Source organism: Piliocolobus tephrosceles, chromosome 1, assembly GCF_002776525.5.
Source record: "Piliocolobus tephrosceles isolate RC106 chromosome 1, ASM277652v3, whole genome shotgun sequence".
NCBI classification, from domain to species: Eukaryota; Metazoa; Chordata; class Mammalia; order Primates; family Cercopithecidae; genus Piliocolobus; species Piliocolobus tephrosceles.
In genome coordinates, this window is record NC_045434.1 from 94664609 (window position 1) to 94684002 (window position 19394).

General features: G+C 45.2%; 1 protein-coding gene across 5 annotated transcripts in view; it reads right to left on the reverse strand.

Annotated features, from left to right (window-relative positions):
* Window positions 1-15312, reverse strand: part of ARHGEF11 (Rho guanine nucleotide exchange factor 11) — a 108884-nt gene extending 93572 nt beyond the window's left edge. For all 5 annotated transcript variants that reach the window (XM_023214115.1, XM_023214114.1, XM_023214112.1 and 2 more), the window contains exon 1: window positions 15069-15312. In XM_023214115.1, the coding sequence (XP_023069883.1) occupies window positions 15069-15100 (32 nt within the window). In that variant the 5' untranslated portion in view covers window positions 15101-15312. The remainder of the gene's footprint in view (window positions 1-15068) is intronic.
* Between the last annotated feature and the right edge of the window lie 4082 nt (window positions 15313-19394).

The window sequence follows — 19394 nt, forward strand, 5'->3', positions numbered from 1 at the left end:
CCAGCTACTCGGGAGGCTGAGGCAGGAGAATGGCGGGAACCCGGGAGGCGGAGCTTGCAGTGAGCCGAGATAGCGCCACTGCACTCCAGCCTGGTGGACAGAGAGAGACTCAGTCTCAAAAAAAAAAAAAAAAAAAAAAGAAAGTATTGGTAAAGATATGGAGAACTGGCTGGGCACGGTGGCTCATGCCTGTAATCCCAGCACTTTGGCAGGCTGAGGTGGGCAGAGCGCTTGACTCCAGGAGTTCCAGATCAGCTGGGCAACATGGTGAAACCCCATCTCTATTAAAAATACAAAAAACTAGCCAGGCGTGGTGGCGTGCACCTGTAGTCCCAGCTACTCACGAGGCTAAGGTGGGGCAGTCACCTGAGCTGGGGAGGTGAAGGCTGCAGTGAGCCGAGATTGTGCCACTGCACTCTAACCTGGACAACTGAAGTGAGACCCTGTCTCAAAAAAAAAAAAAAAAAAAAGGAAAGATATGAAAAAACTGGGCCCTCACAGATTGCTGGTGGGAATGTAAAATGGTGCAACCATTTTGGTGCTTTTTGTTGTTGTTGTTGTTTCTGAGACAGAGTCTCAGTCTGTTGTCCAGGCTGGTGTGCAATGGCGTGATCTCAGCACACTACAACCTCCGGCTCCTGAGTTTACGCGATTCTCCTGTCTCTCAGCCTCTTGAGTAGCTGGGACTACAGGTGCCCACCACCATGTCCAGCTAATTTTTGTATTTTTGGTAGAGATGGGGTTTCACCATGTTGGTCAGGCTGGTCTTGAACTCCTGACCTCAGGTGATCCAACTGCCTCAGCCTCCCAAAGTGCTGGGATTACAGGCGTGAGCCACTGTGTCCGGCTGTGCAACCACTTTGGAAGGCAGTTTGGCAGTTCCCCAGAGTTCCCATATGATCAGTAATTCCCATCCTAGGTATACACCCAAGAGAAATGAACATACATGTCCACACAAAAACCTGCACACAAATGTTCATAGCAGTATTATCCACAATAGCCAAAACGTGGAAACAATCCAAATGCCCATGAACTGATAAATGGATAAACAAAAAATAAGTCTATCCATACAATGGAATATTATTCAACCACAAAAAGAATGAAGTACTTACACATACTAAAAAATGGTTAAATCTTTAAAATATCATGCTAAGTGAGGGAAGCCAGACACAACAAACCACATACTGTATTATTACATCTACATGAAATGTCCAGAATAGGCATAACCATAGAGGAAAAAGTAATTAGTTGTTTTCAGAGGTTAGGGGAAGGGGGCAATGGGGAGTGACTGCTAATGGGGCAAGGTTTATTTGGGGGTGATTAAAATGTCCTAAAATTAGACATTGATGAAGGTTGCACAACTCTGTGAATATACTAAAAATCACTCAACTCTAAAGCAGTGGATTTTATTGTACGGTATTTCTCAATAAAGCTGTTAACTAAAAAAACTGTATATATTTTCAATAAAACTTTACCGAGCAGTCTCAGGCACCATAGTGTACACAAAGATAGGGTCCCTGAGTAGCTTAAAGACGCTGCGCCGCTAAGTGGTAGAGTGCTGAGCCACTTTTGAGGAAATTGCATCTTTCCCAGCCTCACTGAAACATTACCAGCCCCAGCGTGCCACTCTCCCCACCATTAACCAATGAGGAGGCAAAGAAGAGGGACTTACCCTCTTCTTAGACAGTGAATGCAAACCTCAAGTCAAAGGGGCCATGGACAAGGAAATTGTATTGGGAAGAGACAGAAAAACTTGGGGGACTTGACTCCTGATTTACCTATCTCTTTCCTAGAGGTTACTTTTCACTACTGTCAGGCAAATCTTATGACTGGCTCCCGTAAGAATTACACATTTTTAGCACCAAGCCTTGACAGGGGTACAGGAAAAGAGGAACAGCACTAGCTTAGGGCTCAGTAGGCACAGAATCAAAAAAAAAAAAAAAAAAAAAAAAAAACCCAACTCCATTACTTCTTAGTTTCTGGACCTTAAGCAAGTTACTAAAGCCTCCCTGAGCGTGCTTCCCTACCTATAAAATGGGAATAAAAATCTTTGCCCTGGACCACCTCAATGAGATAATGGACAAAAGACACTTTGCCAAATACATCTTGTACTGCAGAAATACAAAGAAGCCTCATCATCACTGCACTCTTATCTTGGTCCTCAAGCTTCCATCCTTCTCTTCCCATGAATTATGCCCCCACCCCCACCGGCCCACTTTAAAAACTTACTTCTCTTCTTGACTCTAATCCCTCCTTTAATCCTGTCACAGCTTTCCTCCTGCCTCTCCCCAGCAGTTATGAACCCAGGTCTTATAAAATTCATTTATACGTTGGATCACAATAATAATAATAATTTTAAACACTTGTTTGTTGTCTGTCTTGCTCCAACAGAGTGAAAGTTTCAGTGTATCCCCAGTGCCTGGAATGCTGCCTAACACTTAATATGTATTCAGTAAATGTGCTGAATGAATTTTAAAATTCCCATAGGCCAGACCAACAAATGGGAAGTAGGATCTTAACAAAGGAGTGGTCTTTTCCCCCCATATCTTGCCCAGTTCTTTCTCAACCTGCCAGGCCTCAAGTTCAGGATTGGTAAAAGGATGTGTCTCCAGGCATGAGTTCCAGTAGAAGTGTAGCTATTAGCTCTGAACTAGGCTGAGCCAAGAGAACTAGGATTTCTTCTGGGTTTCCCATTGCTTAATTAAATGATCCTAAGGCCTGAAGTGTTATTTAGGAAACCCTTTGGCACAAGAATTGCCAGGCCATGTTATGTACCTACCACTATCCTCTGACCCACACCTGCATCTCAGACTCAGAGCCGTTGGTCTGGAGAACCTGGAGATGATGAGAAACACGGCCCACGAATGCACAGGGCAAAAAGAAAAGCAGGAAAGCAGGAAGAGGCTTGAGGGTCAGGGGGCTCTCAAAAACCACAGTAGTGTGGTCCCTGAACCCAATTTCAAGGGGAGTGACAAAGGCCCTAGAACAGAACCCCAGAACTGCATGGGATCCCTACTCCCACTCCTTGAGCAGAGAAGCCATAGTGGTGGTGTGGACTCCTGCAAGGGTAGAACAACTGATCACTCTGTGGAAGCATGTTCTGGAGCCCTAAGCTCTTTCAGCGCAGCAACCACGTGTTAAGAGCTCTAACAACATTCTAAAAGGCAACGATGACATTCCAAGGATCCTTACCACTGGAAAATTCAGAACCTGGGATCAGTTGGAGAAACCATTTTAGGAAATTTATTCTCTCAATCCGAAACTGAATTATTGAAATTACATATATTTGATTTTGACAATTACTATAAGCTTTGACATTTCTCTTGTGTATGACTCTTCTGGGCTTTAATTTTGAAATTACAAAAAATCTTGTAAGCCCACCATCCTTAAAGATCTCTAGTAGATAGGATTTATTTGCACCTATGTCAGAGGTAGACAGAAATGGGCTAAGCAAGGTTTTCCAGATGGGAAGCTTATGTTAAGCTTACAAAGTGACCAGTCTACTCCAAGGTATTCACAATCCACTGAAGCAATTCCCAGCAGAGTAGAGCCACTGACAAGTTTTGAATAGACAGTGAACAAAAGTTCTGTTCTGAGAACACAAAAAGAGCCCATTAAGAGCACAGATGTCATAAGGCAGTGGCTCTGGAAGCACAGAATGTCAGCATCTGGGAAGTTGTAACAATGCAGATCCTCCGGCCCCAAACTCAGCTCAAACACACTGAGTCAGAACGTCTGGGGTGGGGCCCACAGATCTGTATTTTAACAAGCTCTCCAGCTGATTCTAAAGTATTCTAAAGATTGAGAACCTTTGACCTAGGGCAATACATCCCTACCTTGAAAAAATTAAAGTCCTGACAGGACCAGGAGCAACATTTTTTTCTTCCTTTCTGATGAAACTTCATGAAAGAATTGACTAGACTGTGTCCACCACCATTTCCTCATCTCCTATTCTCACTTGGACCCGCTAGAAACTGGCTCCTTCCCTTGCTACTGCCCAGAAGGCACTCACGGAGGCCATGAACATCCTCCTAGTTACTAAGTCCAGACATTTCTCTGTCCGTTTCATCCATGACCTTTTTGGAGAACTTGACATTGTTAATCACTCCCTCCCTTCACTTCGGAGGTTCCTCACTGCCCTGGTTCCTTCTGTCACTCCCTGCCAGTCTCTTCTGCACCTCCCTTTTAAATGTATGCCTCTCATCTTCCTTCACCTCCCTTTTAAATGTATGCCTCTCAGGATTCTGTGCATAGCCCTTTCCTCTCTCTATACCCTGCCCCTGGACAGTCTTATGCTTCTGCTGCTGTGTCTAGATGTTGATGACCTGCTAATGTGATTCTCTATCCCCTCCTGACCTCCAGCCTGAGCTCCAGTTGTCTGCTGAGCATCTTTCCTTGGATCTCCCACAGGCACTTCAAACACAACATGTCCAAAGGGATGCTGACCCCTCTCCTCCTCTCTCCCTCAACCATCTTATGTTCTTTCTCCAGAGTTCCCTTTTTTAAATTGAACAGTACTGTGCAGTAGCCCAAGACAAGAGTAAGGGTATCATCCTTGCCCAACACTCTCCTTCATGCCTCCCCCTAACCCCATATAATCAACTTCGTAACCTCTGATTTCTCATTTTTATCCGTCTCCGAAGTCACTTCCGTACCAGAGACCACACTCAACTCTTGTCCACGTTACTACAAAGGTCTCCTAACCCACCTTCCCTCTCTCCACTCTTTCACTACTCTTTTAATCCCATGTCTGCACTGTAGCCACGGTGATCTTGTTTCTGTAAAAGCATATCTGATCATGTCACCCTCTATTTAAAATTTCAAATGGTCTTCCATTGCCCTCAGGATCAAGTCCAAAACCTCTAAGACAGAGCATTACATGGTCCTCAGGCCTTGGCTCCTACTCATTTTCCTTTTCTCCAGTTTCACTTAATTAATGGTTCTATGGTCTCGCTACAGATCACAGCCACTTGCAATTCTCACAACACCATGCTCTTTCTTGCCTGAGGCTTCTGTACCTGCTGTTCCCTCTGCCTACACTTTCCCTTTCTCCAGCCTAGCTTTTATTTTTTGGCCTCAATGTAAAGGTCCTTTCCTCCAGGAAACCTTCTTTAGGTGTCTCTCCCAGTGCTTCAACTGTTATCACATGAGTAAGTTTGGGTGCTATCATACTTGTCTCCCTCCACAAAACCATAAGCTCCTTAAGGGCAAGGTATGCAGCGTATTCTGGTTGAATCCTTGATGTCTAGCACTACGATCAGTGAAGATTTGTTAAACAGACCAAGCTTCTTACTTGCGGGATGGCATGAATGTTTCCAAACCTGAAACCCTGTTCCTGTGAAGACACTGAAATCCTAGTGGTATTTTTCCCCTCTCCCTGGGGCTCTGAAGGGAAGAGGGTTTGTGGTTCTAGCTGCACACAAGGTCCCATTCACATAGCTATTTACTACACTCTCTCCAGCCACCTCCCCCCAGAACAACAGTGGCCTTTCTCTGCAGCAGCAGTCTCTTGGGGGAAGCTTCTGAAGGCCCTGCTCTGGGAAATGAATGGGGCCAGCCTGGGGCAGGCGGGACAATGGCAGGGTAGGCCTTGTGCCCATCAGACCCCTGCAGGGAAAGGCAGACCGGAAATCAAGCCGCCAATGGGGAAATCCCCAGAACTCTGAGAGGCTGAAGGCAGGCAACCCCAACAAGGCTGCTCTGTCCCCGCAAGAAATACCAAGTACCAAAGACCTAGCACCCAATGAGAATGAGAGGAATTTTGCTCTTAGTTCCTGGCAGGAGTGTTTAGAGCTTGCTTTCTTAAAATCCCTTGGCTAGGCATGGAAGGAATCAGCAATATCAAGAATGAGCTATGTTCGAGTCAGGAAAGAGCACATAGGGAGTATACCTTGTCTAAAGAGAACTAAGCTGGGCCGAAGAAGACAACCCAGAACAATGAGGATACGCTGCTCTTGAACCCTTAGGAACAGGATAAAACACAAGAACCATATGAGAGAATGGAAAAGAATCAATACTACAGTCTACCACGTGCTAGATACTCTGCCAGAACTTTTACACAAAGCATCTTATATAAGCAAATAAGATAGAGCCGAGTTGCTATATGTATGTGCAAAGGAATGCTGAATAATATAAAGGTGTAGGGTTTGGTGATATTAACCAGCAAAGGCTTCCTTGAAGGAAATAAGAGTAATGGAGTTGGGAGAAGACAGAGAACACTGATATAAAGGTGTGCAAAGAGGGATGTGGGCCCGGGAATCACGCTGGTCTACCTGAAGCAGGGTGACAGGGTACAGTAATGGGACCTACGATTATTGAGATGTGGGCTAAACTGAAGAAAGAAGTCATGAATCCCAAGCTGGGGAGCTTGAGCTAGAAAGGAAAGACATTGTGGGTTTCTAGCAAAGGAACTGCCTTGGGATGAGCGCTTAGGCCCCTGATTTTTAACTAATGTCCTGTGTTTGTTCACTATGGTCCCACAGTCATGCCTGTCTGTCCTTAGTTGAGAATCAGCACAGGACTGAGGGTAATTCAAGCATGGGTATTCTAGTGGCAGCTGAGGAGAGTTTATGACAATCTGGGGTCCCTGCCAAACCAAATGCCCTAATAACACTCACCATATGTTTGGCACCATGGAATTCACAAAATGCTTTTTTTTTTTTCTTTTTTGAGATGGAGTTTCGCTCTTGTTGTCCAGGCTGGAGAGCAACAGCAGGATCTCAGCTCACTGCAACCTCTGCCTCCCGGGTTCAAACGATTCTCCTGCCTCAGCCTCCTTAGTAGCTGGGATTACAGGCATGCACCACCATGCCTGGCTAATTTTGTATTTTTAGTAGAGATGGGGTTTCTCCATGTTGGTCAGGCTGGTACAAATTATCCTGATCACATAGCTAGTTAGTCACTCAGCTGGGGCTCACTTAAAGTCCTATATTCTCTACATTAGGCAACTAGAATGGTTTCCACATAGATGGCCCTCTAGCCCTAGAGTTTGGTCGGCTATGTGGGAATGAATATATATACAGCTGATTAATCAGGATCTATCAAATATATGCTAATCTCCTCAAACCATGACTCAACTTTCTAAGGGATCTCCCAGAACTGACTACCCACTTTTTTTTTGTCGGTTTTTGTTTGTTTGTTTGTTTGAGGTGGAGTCTTACTCTGTCGCCCAGGCTGGAGTGCAGCGGTGCGATCTCAGCTCCCTGCAACCTCTGTCTCCCGGGTTCAAGTGATTCTCCTGCTTCAGCCTCCCGAGTAGCTGGGACTACAGGCGTGCACCAACACATCTGGCTAATTTTTGTATCTTTAGTAGAGACAGGGTTTCACCATGTTGGCCAGGCTGGTCTCAAATGCCTCACCTCACGTAATCCACCCATCTCGGCCTCCCAAAGTGCTGGGATTACAGGCGTGAGCCACCACACCAGGCCTCCTGCTTCCCTTAAAGAGCTGTATTGAAGAACTCTAAAACTATTTGGTAGAAATGGTCTAACCTAAGGGTCTTAGGAAAGTTAAGTATCCACTGTATTCAGTAAATTGCTAGGCACCAATGGCAGACAAAATGACTTTTACTGAAGATCCTATTCTATGACTAGCACTACCCTTCTCCCAGTCCACCAGTCTCATAAATTTGGGAATAAAATTTGATTCAGGGCAGGGCACGGTGGCTCACACCTGTAATCCTAGCACTGTGGGAGGTGGAGGCGGGCGGATCACCTGAGGTCAGGAGTTTGAGACTAGCCAGGCCAACATGGCGAAACCCCTTCTCTAATAAAAAATATAAAAAATTAGCTGGGCATGGGTTCAGGCACCTGTAATCCCAGCTACTCGGGAGACTAAGGCATGAGAATTGCTTGAACCTGGGAGGCAGGGGTTGCAGTGAGCCAAGTTTGTGCCATTGCACTCCAGCCTGGGCAACGAGAGCGAAACTGTGTCTCATAAATAAGTTTGATTCGGCCTTAAAATACTGGTTAATTCTGCTACCAAAACGTCTTGGGAATCCTGCTACTCCTCTTTGTCCCCACCATAAACATTCTGATTCAGAAACTCATTATCTCTTCCTAAGATTGCTAGTAAAACTCCTAGGCTTCCTAATCCCAAGCACTCTTCTGCTCTATATATTAATATCGGAATTCTCTCTTGAAACACTAATTTTATCACTGTATAATACATAAACCTTCCCCGGCTCCCTTTCCACTACCACATACATAAAGTCTGAATCCCTTCATTCTCCCTACCCTACCCACCTTATCAATCTAATTTCTCTCTGCTCTACAATAATCTTAACACTTGGAGACCACACCATGTTGGTGCCACCCCAGACAGAACCTTGCTCATGTTGCTCCTCTAGTCTGAAATGGCCTCTTCCCTTTCTTCGACCTGAATAATTCCTAACTACTCTGCCTTTGACCATTCTCATTAGCACCAACCTTCCGCTCTTCTCTAAATGTACCTTTTGGTGTACATAACAATTCAGCAATTATGTACCATCTTTTTATTTTGTGTTGTTTTGTTAATAACATTTCCCAACAAGACTGTAGGCTTGAGGCCGGGCACGGTGGCTCATGCCTACAATCCCAGCACTTTGGGAGGCTGAAGTGGGCAGTTTACTTGAGATCAGGAGTTCGAGACCATCCTGGCCAACATGGTGAAACCCCATCTCTACTAAAAATACAAAAAGTAGCTGGGTGTGGTGGCAGGTGTCTGTAATCCCAACTACTTGGGAGGCTGAGGCAGAGAATCGCTTGAACCCAGGAGGTGGAGGTTGCAGTGAGCCGAGATCACACCACTGCACTCCAGCCTGGGTGACAGAGCAATACTCCATCTCAAAAAAAAAAAAAAAGAACGTAAGCTCTATGTTCTCGTGTACTATCTCTCAGAACACTGAGAAGTGCACTGAACACTGCACTGAGCCATGTGATAAATATTTCAAGTCCAACCAACCGTCAAGCACCACAGATCACAGGTCATCACCAGGAGAGCTGCTAGATTGGTTCCCTACATGATTTGAGGCCAGGTTGTGACTGATGACTACAGATCCCATCATACCATTTTGTAGTGGCTGCTCCCAAATACTGGAGAGAAAGGAGAAAGGGCTGGAAAGCAAGACTCTGAAATTACAAAGCCCCTTTCTCACACATTCATGTCTTAGTTTGCTATTCTTTAAAATGAGGAGGAAAATCTCAAGGAAGTCAACAAAGGTAATAGAGGAATACTAGTGACTTTAAGGCCTATGCTGAAATCACAGTAGAAAGACAAAAAAATGGTTTTAAATCGTGGCAGAGGAAGTTTCGCATCCAAAGGGATTTCTAATTGTTGAATCATGGAACCATCCTCCAGAGATCACTGAAAATGAGAGAGGCCCTTAACCTGTCTTTACTAGCTTAAGAGACACCCTATTTGGAGTCAAGAGGAAAGGGCAAGAGGATCCCTTGAAGTCCTGCCAGATTTTTGTGATTTTTCCCTGAAATCTGTCCAACTGTTTTAATACAATAAATTGGGGTATTCTTCCAGACCTTAAAAATACCTTCCAGGCCTGGCATGGTGGCTCGCACCCATATCCTGGCACTTTGGGAGGCCGAGGTGGGCAGATCGCTTGAGTTCAGGAGTTTGAGACCAGTCTGGGCAACATGGTGAACGTCATATGTACAAAAATTAGCCAGGTGTGGTGGCACATGCCTGTAGTGCCAGCTACTCAGGAGGCTGAAGTTGGAGGACCACCTGAGCCTGGGGAGGTCAAGGCTGCAGTGAGCTGTGATCATGCCACTGCACTCCAGCCTGGGCGACAGAGTGAGACCCTGTCTCAAAAAACAAAAAACAAAACCACCTTCCAAATCCTATTCCAATTCTATTAGGGGCCATGGATTTCTCAGTTCCTCCCCATGTTTCCATGTCCCTGTACTTCCGTCTTCTCTCCCATTTGATCAGGCACCTTTGTTCTCTGTTCTTTTCAAACTTTCATTTTCACTGATTTTCAGGAAAGTCAGATACTGATTTCTGAAAAACCATTTGGCCCACTGAAAGGACACAAAGCATTCTGGTTTCAGAGGCTCAAAGAATGTAATAGCTAAAAGGAATCAAATCTTAGAGGCTGACTAGGCTAATTCCCTCATTTTTCCAGATAAGAAAACTGAGGTCCAGGGCAGGTAAGCACCTTTGCAAGGTCATTTGCCCAGCTGCTAACAAAGCTGGCTCCAACATCCACATCTACTAACTCAGATGCTGTATTCTTTCCTCAGAACTCCAAACCTCCTTTCAGAAAAGATCTAACATGACTTTTTATGAAGTTACACTTTTTTCTTTTTGAGACCAGGATCAGCAACTTCTTCAGTCCTGTTCACCCCATGGGCCAAAGGAGTGATCTTGCATGCCACTAGCAGGTGTTTGCTTGGGTCTTTTATCAATACAGTGATTGACAAAAGAAGGAAGAACACAATCCACAGCAAAAAGAGTTTCCAAGCCACATGATATATCTTTGAATTAAGTTTAAAAAATAATAAACCAATAAAATTAATTTTTAAAGGCAATGCCACTCTGAAGAGGTGAAATAGATTCAGTCAATATAGATTAAAATAGCTCCTCTTATGTTTACAGAACTCAACAGTTAACAAAGCATTTTCACAAACATCAGAGTATCAGAACTTTAAAGCAGCAAGAAACTAAACTCCATTCCACAGAGGCTGTGAGCTTCCAGAACTCCTTTACCTTTATACTAACTTGGGGATTAGCTATGTGTCATTCGCAAAATATTTTTATTTTTGATGAACTCGTACTGTCATTTAATTTTTCTTATTTCTTGCCTACTAAAAAAGCTAAACAAATACATTAATAAAAGGGTGCTCTTTCAAAAATGTTTTTGAGTATCCGAAGTTAAGCTTAGCCTGCTCCTTCTCATAATGGTGATTAATCGCCAAATGTTTCAGCTGCAAATCCATTGTGCCTCTCATCTCACACCCCCAGATGGGAACAAGGGTACATTTTGGAAAAGACTCAGCATTTCAGGGGACTTACCATGCGTAGCTCTGGATCCCTGTCACCATTCTGGGAGGCCAACCTTCTAATCTAGGTAGAAACTCAGCTAAATGTCTGGGGACTTCTTGGTCCCAGGGGTCAATAAAGACCAGAAGCCAAGGTGCGAAGAGACCCCTGACAGGGCACAGTTGCTGGGTCTGGATTTATTTTGAATTAGGAAAGTCATACGCTTTTAAGACAAGGAATGGCCAGAGATCAAAGAACAAATCCTTTCTATCCCCATCACTGACAGACATTTAAGGTGAGCCAAGGTAGATGAAGTCTCTCTCATTCATCAGAGGTCCTGGGAAGGAGATTCAGTAATCCTTCTCTTCTCACATTCTTCTGGTACCCTAACTATTGGAAGAATATTCCTTCCTCCTGACCCCATGCACTTCTACAACAATAAAGCCAGTTCACTCTGCTTAAATTCTTCAAAATGATATAAAGATTTCAGTCACCTTTAATTTGTTTTGGGCTACTTAGCTCAGAAAGTTGGGCACGAAGCTAAATCAAATCTGTGAATTTACCATCTATAATTTATATAGAGTTTACAGTTTAGAAAACAATTTGAAATACATTATCTTGTTTGATTTGCTCCTTTCAATAGGCCTGTGAGAGAGATGAAATAAACATTATAATCCTCAAATGACACACCATATAAAAATGTTTGAGAACTGGATTGTACTTTATAGAAATGAACTACTACTGCTTTACATGAGGAAGCCAGAGGAGGCATGTGACTTCCCCAAGGTCACATAGTTAAGGGGAAAGCCAGGACTCAAACCACAAACTCTTGGCTTAAAGTACTTTGGTTTGACCCTCACATGAACTTTGGGCAGAGGAAAGATGTTTCATGGATGCAAACCCCTAACCCACCTGTCCATCTCAAAAACATGTGCTATGGGGAAACCAGGCTAACGGATATAGATGGCTTAGCAAAATTCATGATCACTCCTGTAAAAATAATTCAGTATCATTATCTCTGTTAGAAATACCAAACACATTTTTAGAAACTCTTGAAAGGAATATATATTAATGGGCAGTAAGTTGCTCATGGACAAAAACTGAAAGGGACACGAACAGCTACACTTTAGCCCATCTTTCAGTAATAACTGATTAACACTGAAAGATAAAGATTAGTTGCAAATACTTTATGCCTTCTATGGATCCAGGAGTCACTCTTGAACAGGGTGCTACAGGAGATTAAAGAATGCCAAGTAAATATTCCAAAGTTTTCTTACTCTCAGCAACAATCTCTTTCCAAATACATGGTCCTTTATTATGTCATTCATTTTCTAGAAAATACACATCACCTAGGAAACCTTCTCTAATTGACCACATTTGACTACATCTGAAATTAACACGTGAATATTGAAACAACCTGAAATGAAAGAATTTATACTTGCTGATCTTTTCATTCACTCTAACTAACATTCATTTGTCAAACTTCTTGAGTACTCACCTCACGCAAGACACTAAGCTAGGCACACAGGATATCATAACAGGCAAACCAAACTGTCCCTGCTTGTGAGGAGCTTACAGTCTGGTGTTGCTTTCTGTGGTCTTCAGGAGTCTTACATGTTTCCCAGTCTCCCAGCTGCATGCTCTCTCTGTGAGCAAAAACTGTACACCTTAATTTTCTAAAACTCTTTTACAGCACCTTACGCTAGGCTCTCTACACAGCAAACTGATAAACTGAAAGAATACTAGACTCCATAATCTGCAGCATTTTATTCCTTTCAGTGCAATTTAAGACTGTAAATTATTTAAAATCCATAGAGTCTTGAGGCTGATGTTGTCCAAAGTTCCAATCGAATAAACATACAGCTAAGGGGGTAAGATTCAATGCAGCTAGCTGGGGATGTCTGAAGGGGATCTGAGTCCTACCACTGTTAATGGAGAAGAGAATCAGGCAGGGTGGAAGTGAGGAATACCCTTACCCTGCAAAGCTGCACTGTCTCATAGGAGAAAACAGTACTTTAACTATAGGACTTACAGGTATGAACCCCAAGACTGAACCCCCAAGGTAGGAGCCCCAAGACAGAAAAGTAAAAGGGAAGACCTTGACTGCTGACGGGCACTTTACCCTACTGCCAAAGAGAAAGAAGAAAACGGTGCCCCACACATTCTACAGGACCAGTATAGAAGCCTAGTTAGACATGATGGGGCAATGAAAGAGCCACAAATTCAGACTCAGAAGACCTGTGTTAGAGTCTTTGAGTCCAGATTCTGCCACTATCCAGGCAAGATGGCACTGGGCAAGCCAGGTAGCCTCTGAGCCTCAGTTTCCCCTTCTGTGAAATGTGAATAATAACCTCTGACGCTTTTGTCTACCACATAGAACACTGTGAGATTCAAATGAGATATGTTCTACAAAAGCACTTAGGAAACAAACTGTAATGTGCTGGGCACATCCTGAGATTTTTATCTATGAGGCTATCCAAACCCCCAGGAGTGTCTCACATTAATCCAGGAACCCTCACCACCTCCTCCTTCTTGCACCTCCCCAAAACTTGGGTTCCCATCTTCTCAAATCCCTGCATTTACCAGAAAGAGTTCACCATCCAAATCTTAAACAGGCAAGTGCACTAATTCTCAAACTCCAAGAGGATGAAAAGGGAAGAAGGGCAGCCATGTAAACCATTCCAATTCCTCACCTTGACACGCCTCAGTTCTCCCTTTCCAAGGGTCAAACTGCAGAGGGGCCAACAGAAAGGGGGAGGGAGGTCTGAATTGCCCATATATCCTTTGTGGCTGTCTGCCTCCTCTTCTCCACTGCCAAGTCAGTTCCCATCTAGGGATTGCTGAACTAATCTAAATGGGACTCTGAGGCAATACAGAGATTAGTGCTTGGGAGAGAGAGATTATATGCATTTTAGGCCACATTCCACAGCCAAAAGGAAATTATTATTAGCATGGATAACCAAAGGTGGACTGGGCATGGAGGGAGCAATTGCTCCCTTGCAAATATTCTTCCCTATCGCTCCAATAATATTTTTTCCAGGCCCTGTCCTTTCATTTGCTTGTTCAGTCCTTCAACCACCCATCTATCCAGTTAGGATGTGTGCAGTGCCCACAAAACACACCCCCCTAGCAAGGTCCTCATGGGGAGAAGGGTTGAGGAGGGGTAGGGGAGGGAAGAAAAAGGCAGACACCTTACAAAGTTGTACCAATCATTTGCAGGCAAGAATTGCAACCACACTGTAACATTACCAGTGATAGAGGTGGCTGGGCAGACTCTTGGGGGAAGGGGTGTCATGTGTTCAGACTCTGAGGGCCAGTGCTGCTGCCCAGCAGGCCTACGAGCCCAAAACAATTTCTTCTGGCTGCAGGCAGAGGGAAGGCCCATTTTGCAGAGTCAAGCTTATTAAGAACAGCTTGGAAGATTAAACCTAGAGCATCGGCCGGTTGGCAGGTCTCAATTTAAACTCTAAGCTTGGAGGAGAGGAAATTCTAATGTGACCTATGCATTTTGGGGCCATGTCAGCTACTGGTAAAAATCCAGACCTGCATGGGTGCAAAGGATGTTTCTGTCCCATCATTCAGGCCAAGAACATCCTCTTCATTTCTAGAAATGGGATCCACCCTGTCCCCAAGCCCCATCATTCCATACCAACCAGCCTGGTGGAGGCCCACGCCCCTGCCAGGGCCCTTCTCCCAGCAGCTCCAACACCTAAAGCCAGTCCCCCTAGTGCACCCCTAGGAGCTCACAAGACTGGCTTGTGCCCACTTGAGCTGGCAAGTTGGGGGGACTCAAATTCAGCCTCTACCCTGGCAAAAGTCAAAAGCCACTAGAAACACATCCTCCTCCTTCCCCTCTCCTGGCTTCACTGTTTATTGCTTATACTCAAAAGACGCTGAATCAAGAGCTGTGTTTTTAACATAGACACACAGAAAGCACATAACCACACAGGTTGATGGTCCCCAGAGACCAAAGTTCCTAGTCCCAATTCCCACAGCCCACCTAGACCCTTATTTTCAACCATTTATTAAAATGCAACACCACCCCTCCCAGTCTTTTAGACAATGCTGAAAAATCAAATTATTAGCAAACCTACCTGTCTATACTCTGGGGTAACCTTACACTCATGGTTTCTCAGTGTCTCCACGGTTCCAGAATCCTGTGGCTTCGGTGTGTTGATCAGGATTGAATCGCTTGCAATTTCTGAGCAAGGTGAGAGGAGGGCCTTCCAACTTGAAGACTGAATCCTTTCTCCTCCAGCTCTCAGGACCCTGGTAACTGATGCTCCACTCTACTTCTACCAGTGGGCATGATTTCCTTTCTCAGCCCCTATTCCCCTCCCCAGCTTTAAAAAAAAAAAAAAAGAAAAAAGGAAAAGAGGAAAAACTATGACCTTCTCAGAAACCAAAAACCCAGCCACAAATCTCCTCAAGGTTAGCACTATGGGCTAAAAAAAATGAATCACAGAAAAATGTGCCTTCAAAATATCACTGTTAACTGCAAAGTACAGATAAAACCATCCTTTAAATCCAGTTTTCTCAGCTGTCCTTCTGTTGGCAAGAGACCCTCTAGCTCAAAGGGGGAAAATAATTTTCTAGTCTCCAATGCTTAATATGACAACAGCAAATATCTTTGAGGAAAGGAAAAAAAAGGATTAATAAATCTGAAATGGCACTTGGGAAAAATCTTCCAGCTGATTTGCACAGTGAAAAAATAAATAAAACCATACAATAGTATGTACACAACAGCACTCCTTCCAAGTCCAGTGCAACCCTGGGAACCAAAATTTATGGACTTCCTTAAAAAAAAAAAAGAAAAAAAAGCTTTTACATTAAATGTTTTGAAATTCTTAAATGAGCCAATTGCACCAAAAAAAAAAAAAAAAAAAAAATTCAAAGAACACCTGAAATGCAATGCTTTTTACCTTTAAGATGGTAGTAATGATTAACAAACCAGAGATAATCTCTGAAAATATTCTCTCCTTTTCTTTTTCCTTTAAACTTGCAGGTTCCTCCACCTACCCCAGCCTGATTCTCAGACCCAGCCTACGTTCGGCCTTTTTCTGAAAGACAATTTCCTGAGTTAGTTCTGCTGTTGGGCTCCTCCAAATCCAGGCTCCGAAATTTTCTCTTGCCTCAGCCTCCATGAAACGGAGATTTCGCTTCCTCCCGTTCCCCCTTTTCTCTCCCTCTCTATCGCCCGGCCAGAAAGACGGCTCCCTTATTATTCGTTCGGATTATGATTGTGGATTTGAGTTCGAGGTGGGTTTTTCTTCCACACCAGCCTCCTGGAAAATCCGATCGCCTGTTTCCTCTCGGCCTCTCCTTGCCTCCCTTTCCGCCCCTCGCCTAATCTCGCAGGCAGGAGCCCGCAGTGCCTCGCGCAGGACGCCTGGCCGGGCCTCCGGCTACCGGCGCCGCTCGCCCCGCGCCCGACCGCCGTGTTCCGGCCTTCGCGGCCGCTCGGGACGCCAGGCTCGGCGCACGGGGAAGGCGGCGGCGGCTGCGGCAGGCCGGCACGAGCGGGCGTCCGACTGCCGGCGTCGCGGCCGCGCTCGCCTCCTTCCGGGCCCCTTCCCCCTCGGCTCGCCGCTCGCTCGGGCGCAGGCCCGGCCGGCCGCCCCCTTCCCTCCCTCCTTCTTCCCTGTGAGCCTTTCTCCTTCCCTCGCTCCCGCGGGGCGGGGCCGCAGGCTCCTCCTCCTCGCGGCGCTGCCCGCCACCCGCCGGCCTTTCCCCTCACGCCGCGGCGGCCGGGGGCGGGGGCGGGAAGCTGACCGCCCTTCCCTGCCTCGGTTCCCGCTGCTGCGACTCCTGCCGACCCGCCCGCCTCTGTCCCGGCCTTGCTGTGCGCCCTGCCCCCAACAACCCCTCGCCGTCGCTCCTCTGCCGGTCCCCTCCGCGGCCCCTCAGTCGTCAGCCCTGCCGCTCGGCGCGGCCTAGCGGGTCCCAGTCTCTGCCGGATCCCCGGCCCGGCCCGGCCCGCGGGCGACCCCGGCCCTGACCCCGCCAGGCACCGCGCGCCGTCCCCGCCGCCGCCGCCGCCGCCACCGCCACCGCCACCGCCACCGCCGTCACCACCCCTGCCACCTTTTGCAGGCTTTTGCTCGTCTGTTTCCCCCCTTTATTGACTTCTGCGCGGGAGCCGACCTTTGTTTCCTACCCCCTGCCCGCCCCGCCACCGTGCCCGCGCCCAGTGCCCCTGCCCACAGGTGCGGGTTTACTTCTTTGCGTCCACCGGCATTACCCCGGCGCCCGCAGCTATGGCTCACCCTCTCTCCACCTCTCTTCTGATCTTATTTTTCAAACATTTGTAGCGGCCTCCTTCGTGGTGTCAGTTCTTTTAACTGTTTCCTCCCTTTTCTGTGGTCCTTCCCGCTTACAATACCACCGACTTAAGGGGAAGACCCTTCGCTGTTTCCTCTAGGCTTGGCTTGGGCATCTTAATACCAGGCTGTGTAAAGTGGCTTTGAACTATGGAAGAGACTTTCCAGAGCAATTCTATTTTCATAACCCCCTCTCGTAGAATCACAGTTTCTAAATCTTTACAAGTAACATGACATTTGTCAGAAGGTCCTGGGCGTTGATTAAAAATCATTAAGGCCGAGGCTGGGGGGTCGGGAGATCACCTGAGGTGAGGAGTTCGAGACCAGCCTGGGCCAACATGGTGAAACCCCGTCTCTACTAAAAATACAAAAATTAGCCGGACGTGGTGGTGCTTGCCTGTAATCCCAGCTACTCGGTAGGCTTGGGCACGAGAATCGCTTGAATCCGGAAGGCGGAGCTTGCAGTGAGTCGAGATGGCGCCACTGCACTCCAGCCTGGGCAACAGAGCGAGACTCCGTTTCAAAAAACTAATAATAATAATAATAAAGATTTTTAAATTATTGAAATAGAAAGGAAACTCTCACTAGGATTGGGGAGTGGACTTTGCCTTCTTGCCTAGGTAAATGCCATTGTAAAATACTCTGCAGGCAATGGGGTGTTTGCATATGTTCTCTTCCTTTCACACTACCTAGATTGTTCTGGGAGGGTGGATATGTATATGTAAATTACCTATACACATTCGTGAACTCTGGAGTGACCTCACCATTGTTGGAAGTGGTAGATATGCAAATTGCAAGAGGAAAAAGCAACGAATAAGTATCAATTGAAGACCTACTATGAACTAGGAACTTTCCCTTTAATGTATATCAGGTATAGGTTGGCAAATAAAAGAACTTGCTTCCTTCACCCTGTCTCCACCAACTGCTAGGCCGGAACTCTCCAAAATAGGTGATCTGCCCAGCATTTGAAGCAGAGTCTAGATTGTTGCTGACTTAATTGTGTCTTTTTTTCCATACTACCTGCAAAAATGATGCTGTCAAATGTGGACACTGCTCTGTGGTGACAGAGCACCGGTTGCCAAACATTTTAAAATAATGTTTTCTTGGCCGGGCGCGGTGGCTCACGCGTGTAATCCCAGCACTTTGGGAGACCAAGGCAGGTGGATCACCTGAAGTCAGAAGTTCGAGACCAGTATGGCCAACATGGTGAAACCCCATCTCTACTAAAAATACAAAAAATTAGCCGGGTATGGTGGAAGGCGCCTGTAATCCCAGCTACTCCGGAGGTTGAGGCAGGAGAATCGCTTGAACCCAGGAGGCAGAGGATGCAATGAGCCGAGATTGTGCCACTGCACTCCCAGCCTGGGTGACAAGAGCGAAACTCCATCTCAAAAGAATAATAATAATGTTTTCTTAATGTATGTAACATTTATTTTTTAAAGCAAATATTTACATGTATTTTATTACATATCTTATACAACATTGCCTAGTGTAGAAATATTAAAAGGTTGAAATTTTAAAATGAAGAACAATTTTTAAATCACGCTTTTTAGTGAAAGTTAATTGCTGTCATAACTGGAAAAGATGCTTGTCAAAGATAGGTAGATTCAAACAGATTAAGTACGCCCTTGACTGCATTTATTAAATCATGATACTTATTTTCCAGTCCCATTCATCAACAATGCAAAGACTTCTAATTGAAATTCAACTAGTAAATTTATATCTTAAGCCAAAAGCCAATCCGTCTTGAATGATTGGAAGGTGTTACATTTTTATATTCTTAACAAATGGGTTCCAGCCATTAAGAAATTTCGTTTAAATTAAAAAAATAAGTTTTCAAATTCTGTTTCCTAGTTTTTCAAAGTGTGCAAAGGTTTTGATAGGTGAAACCATTGTTTTGGTAATTTAAAAAATCACAATATTGGAACCATTTCCAGTCATCCATTTTCAAAATACTTTTTCCTAAATACGTGTTTCTTTAGAAAAGCAGTGACTTCCTCGCTCATGGAACTGTCATGTCATAGACTGTCATCTTAGCCTTGAAGGGAGAGATTAAGCGGCATTTTTGTTGTTGTTTGTTTTTGTTTTTGTAAGTAAGTG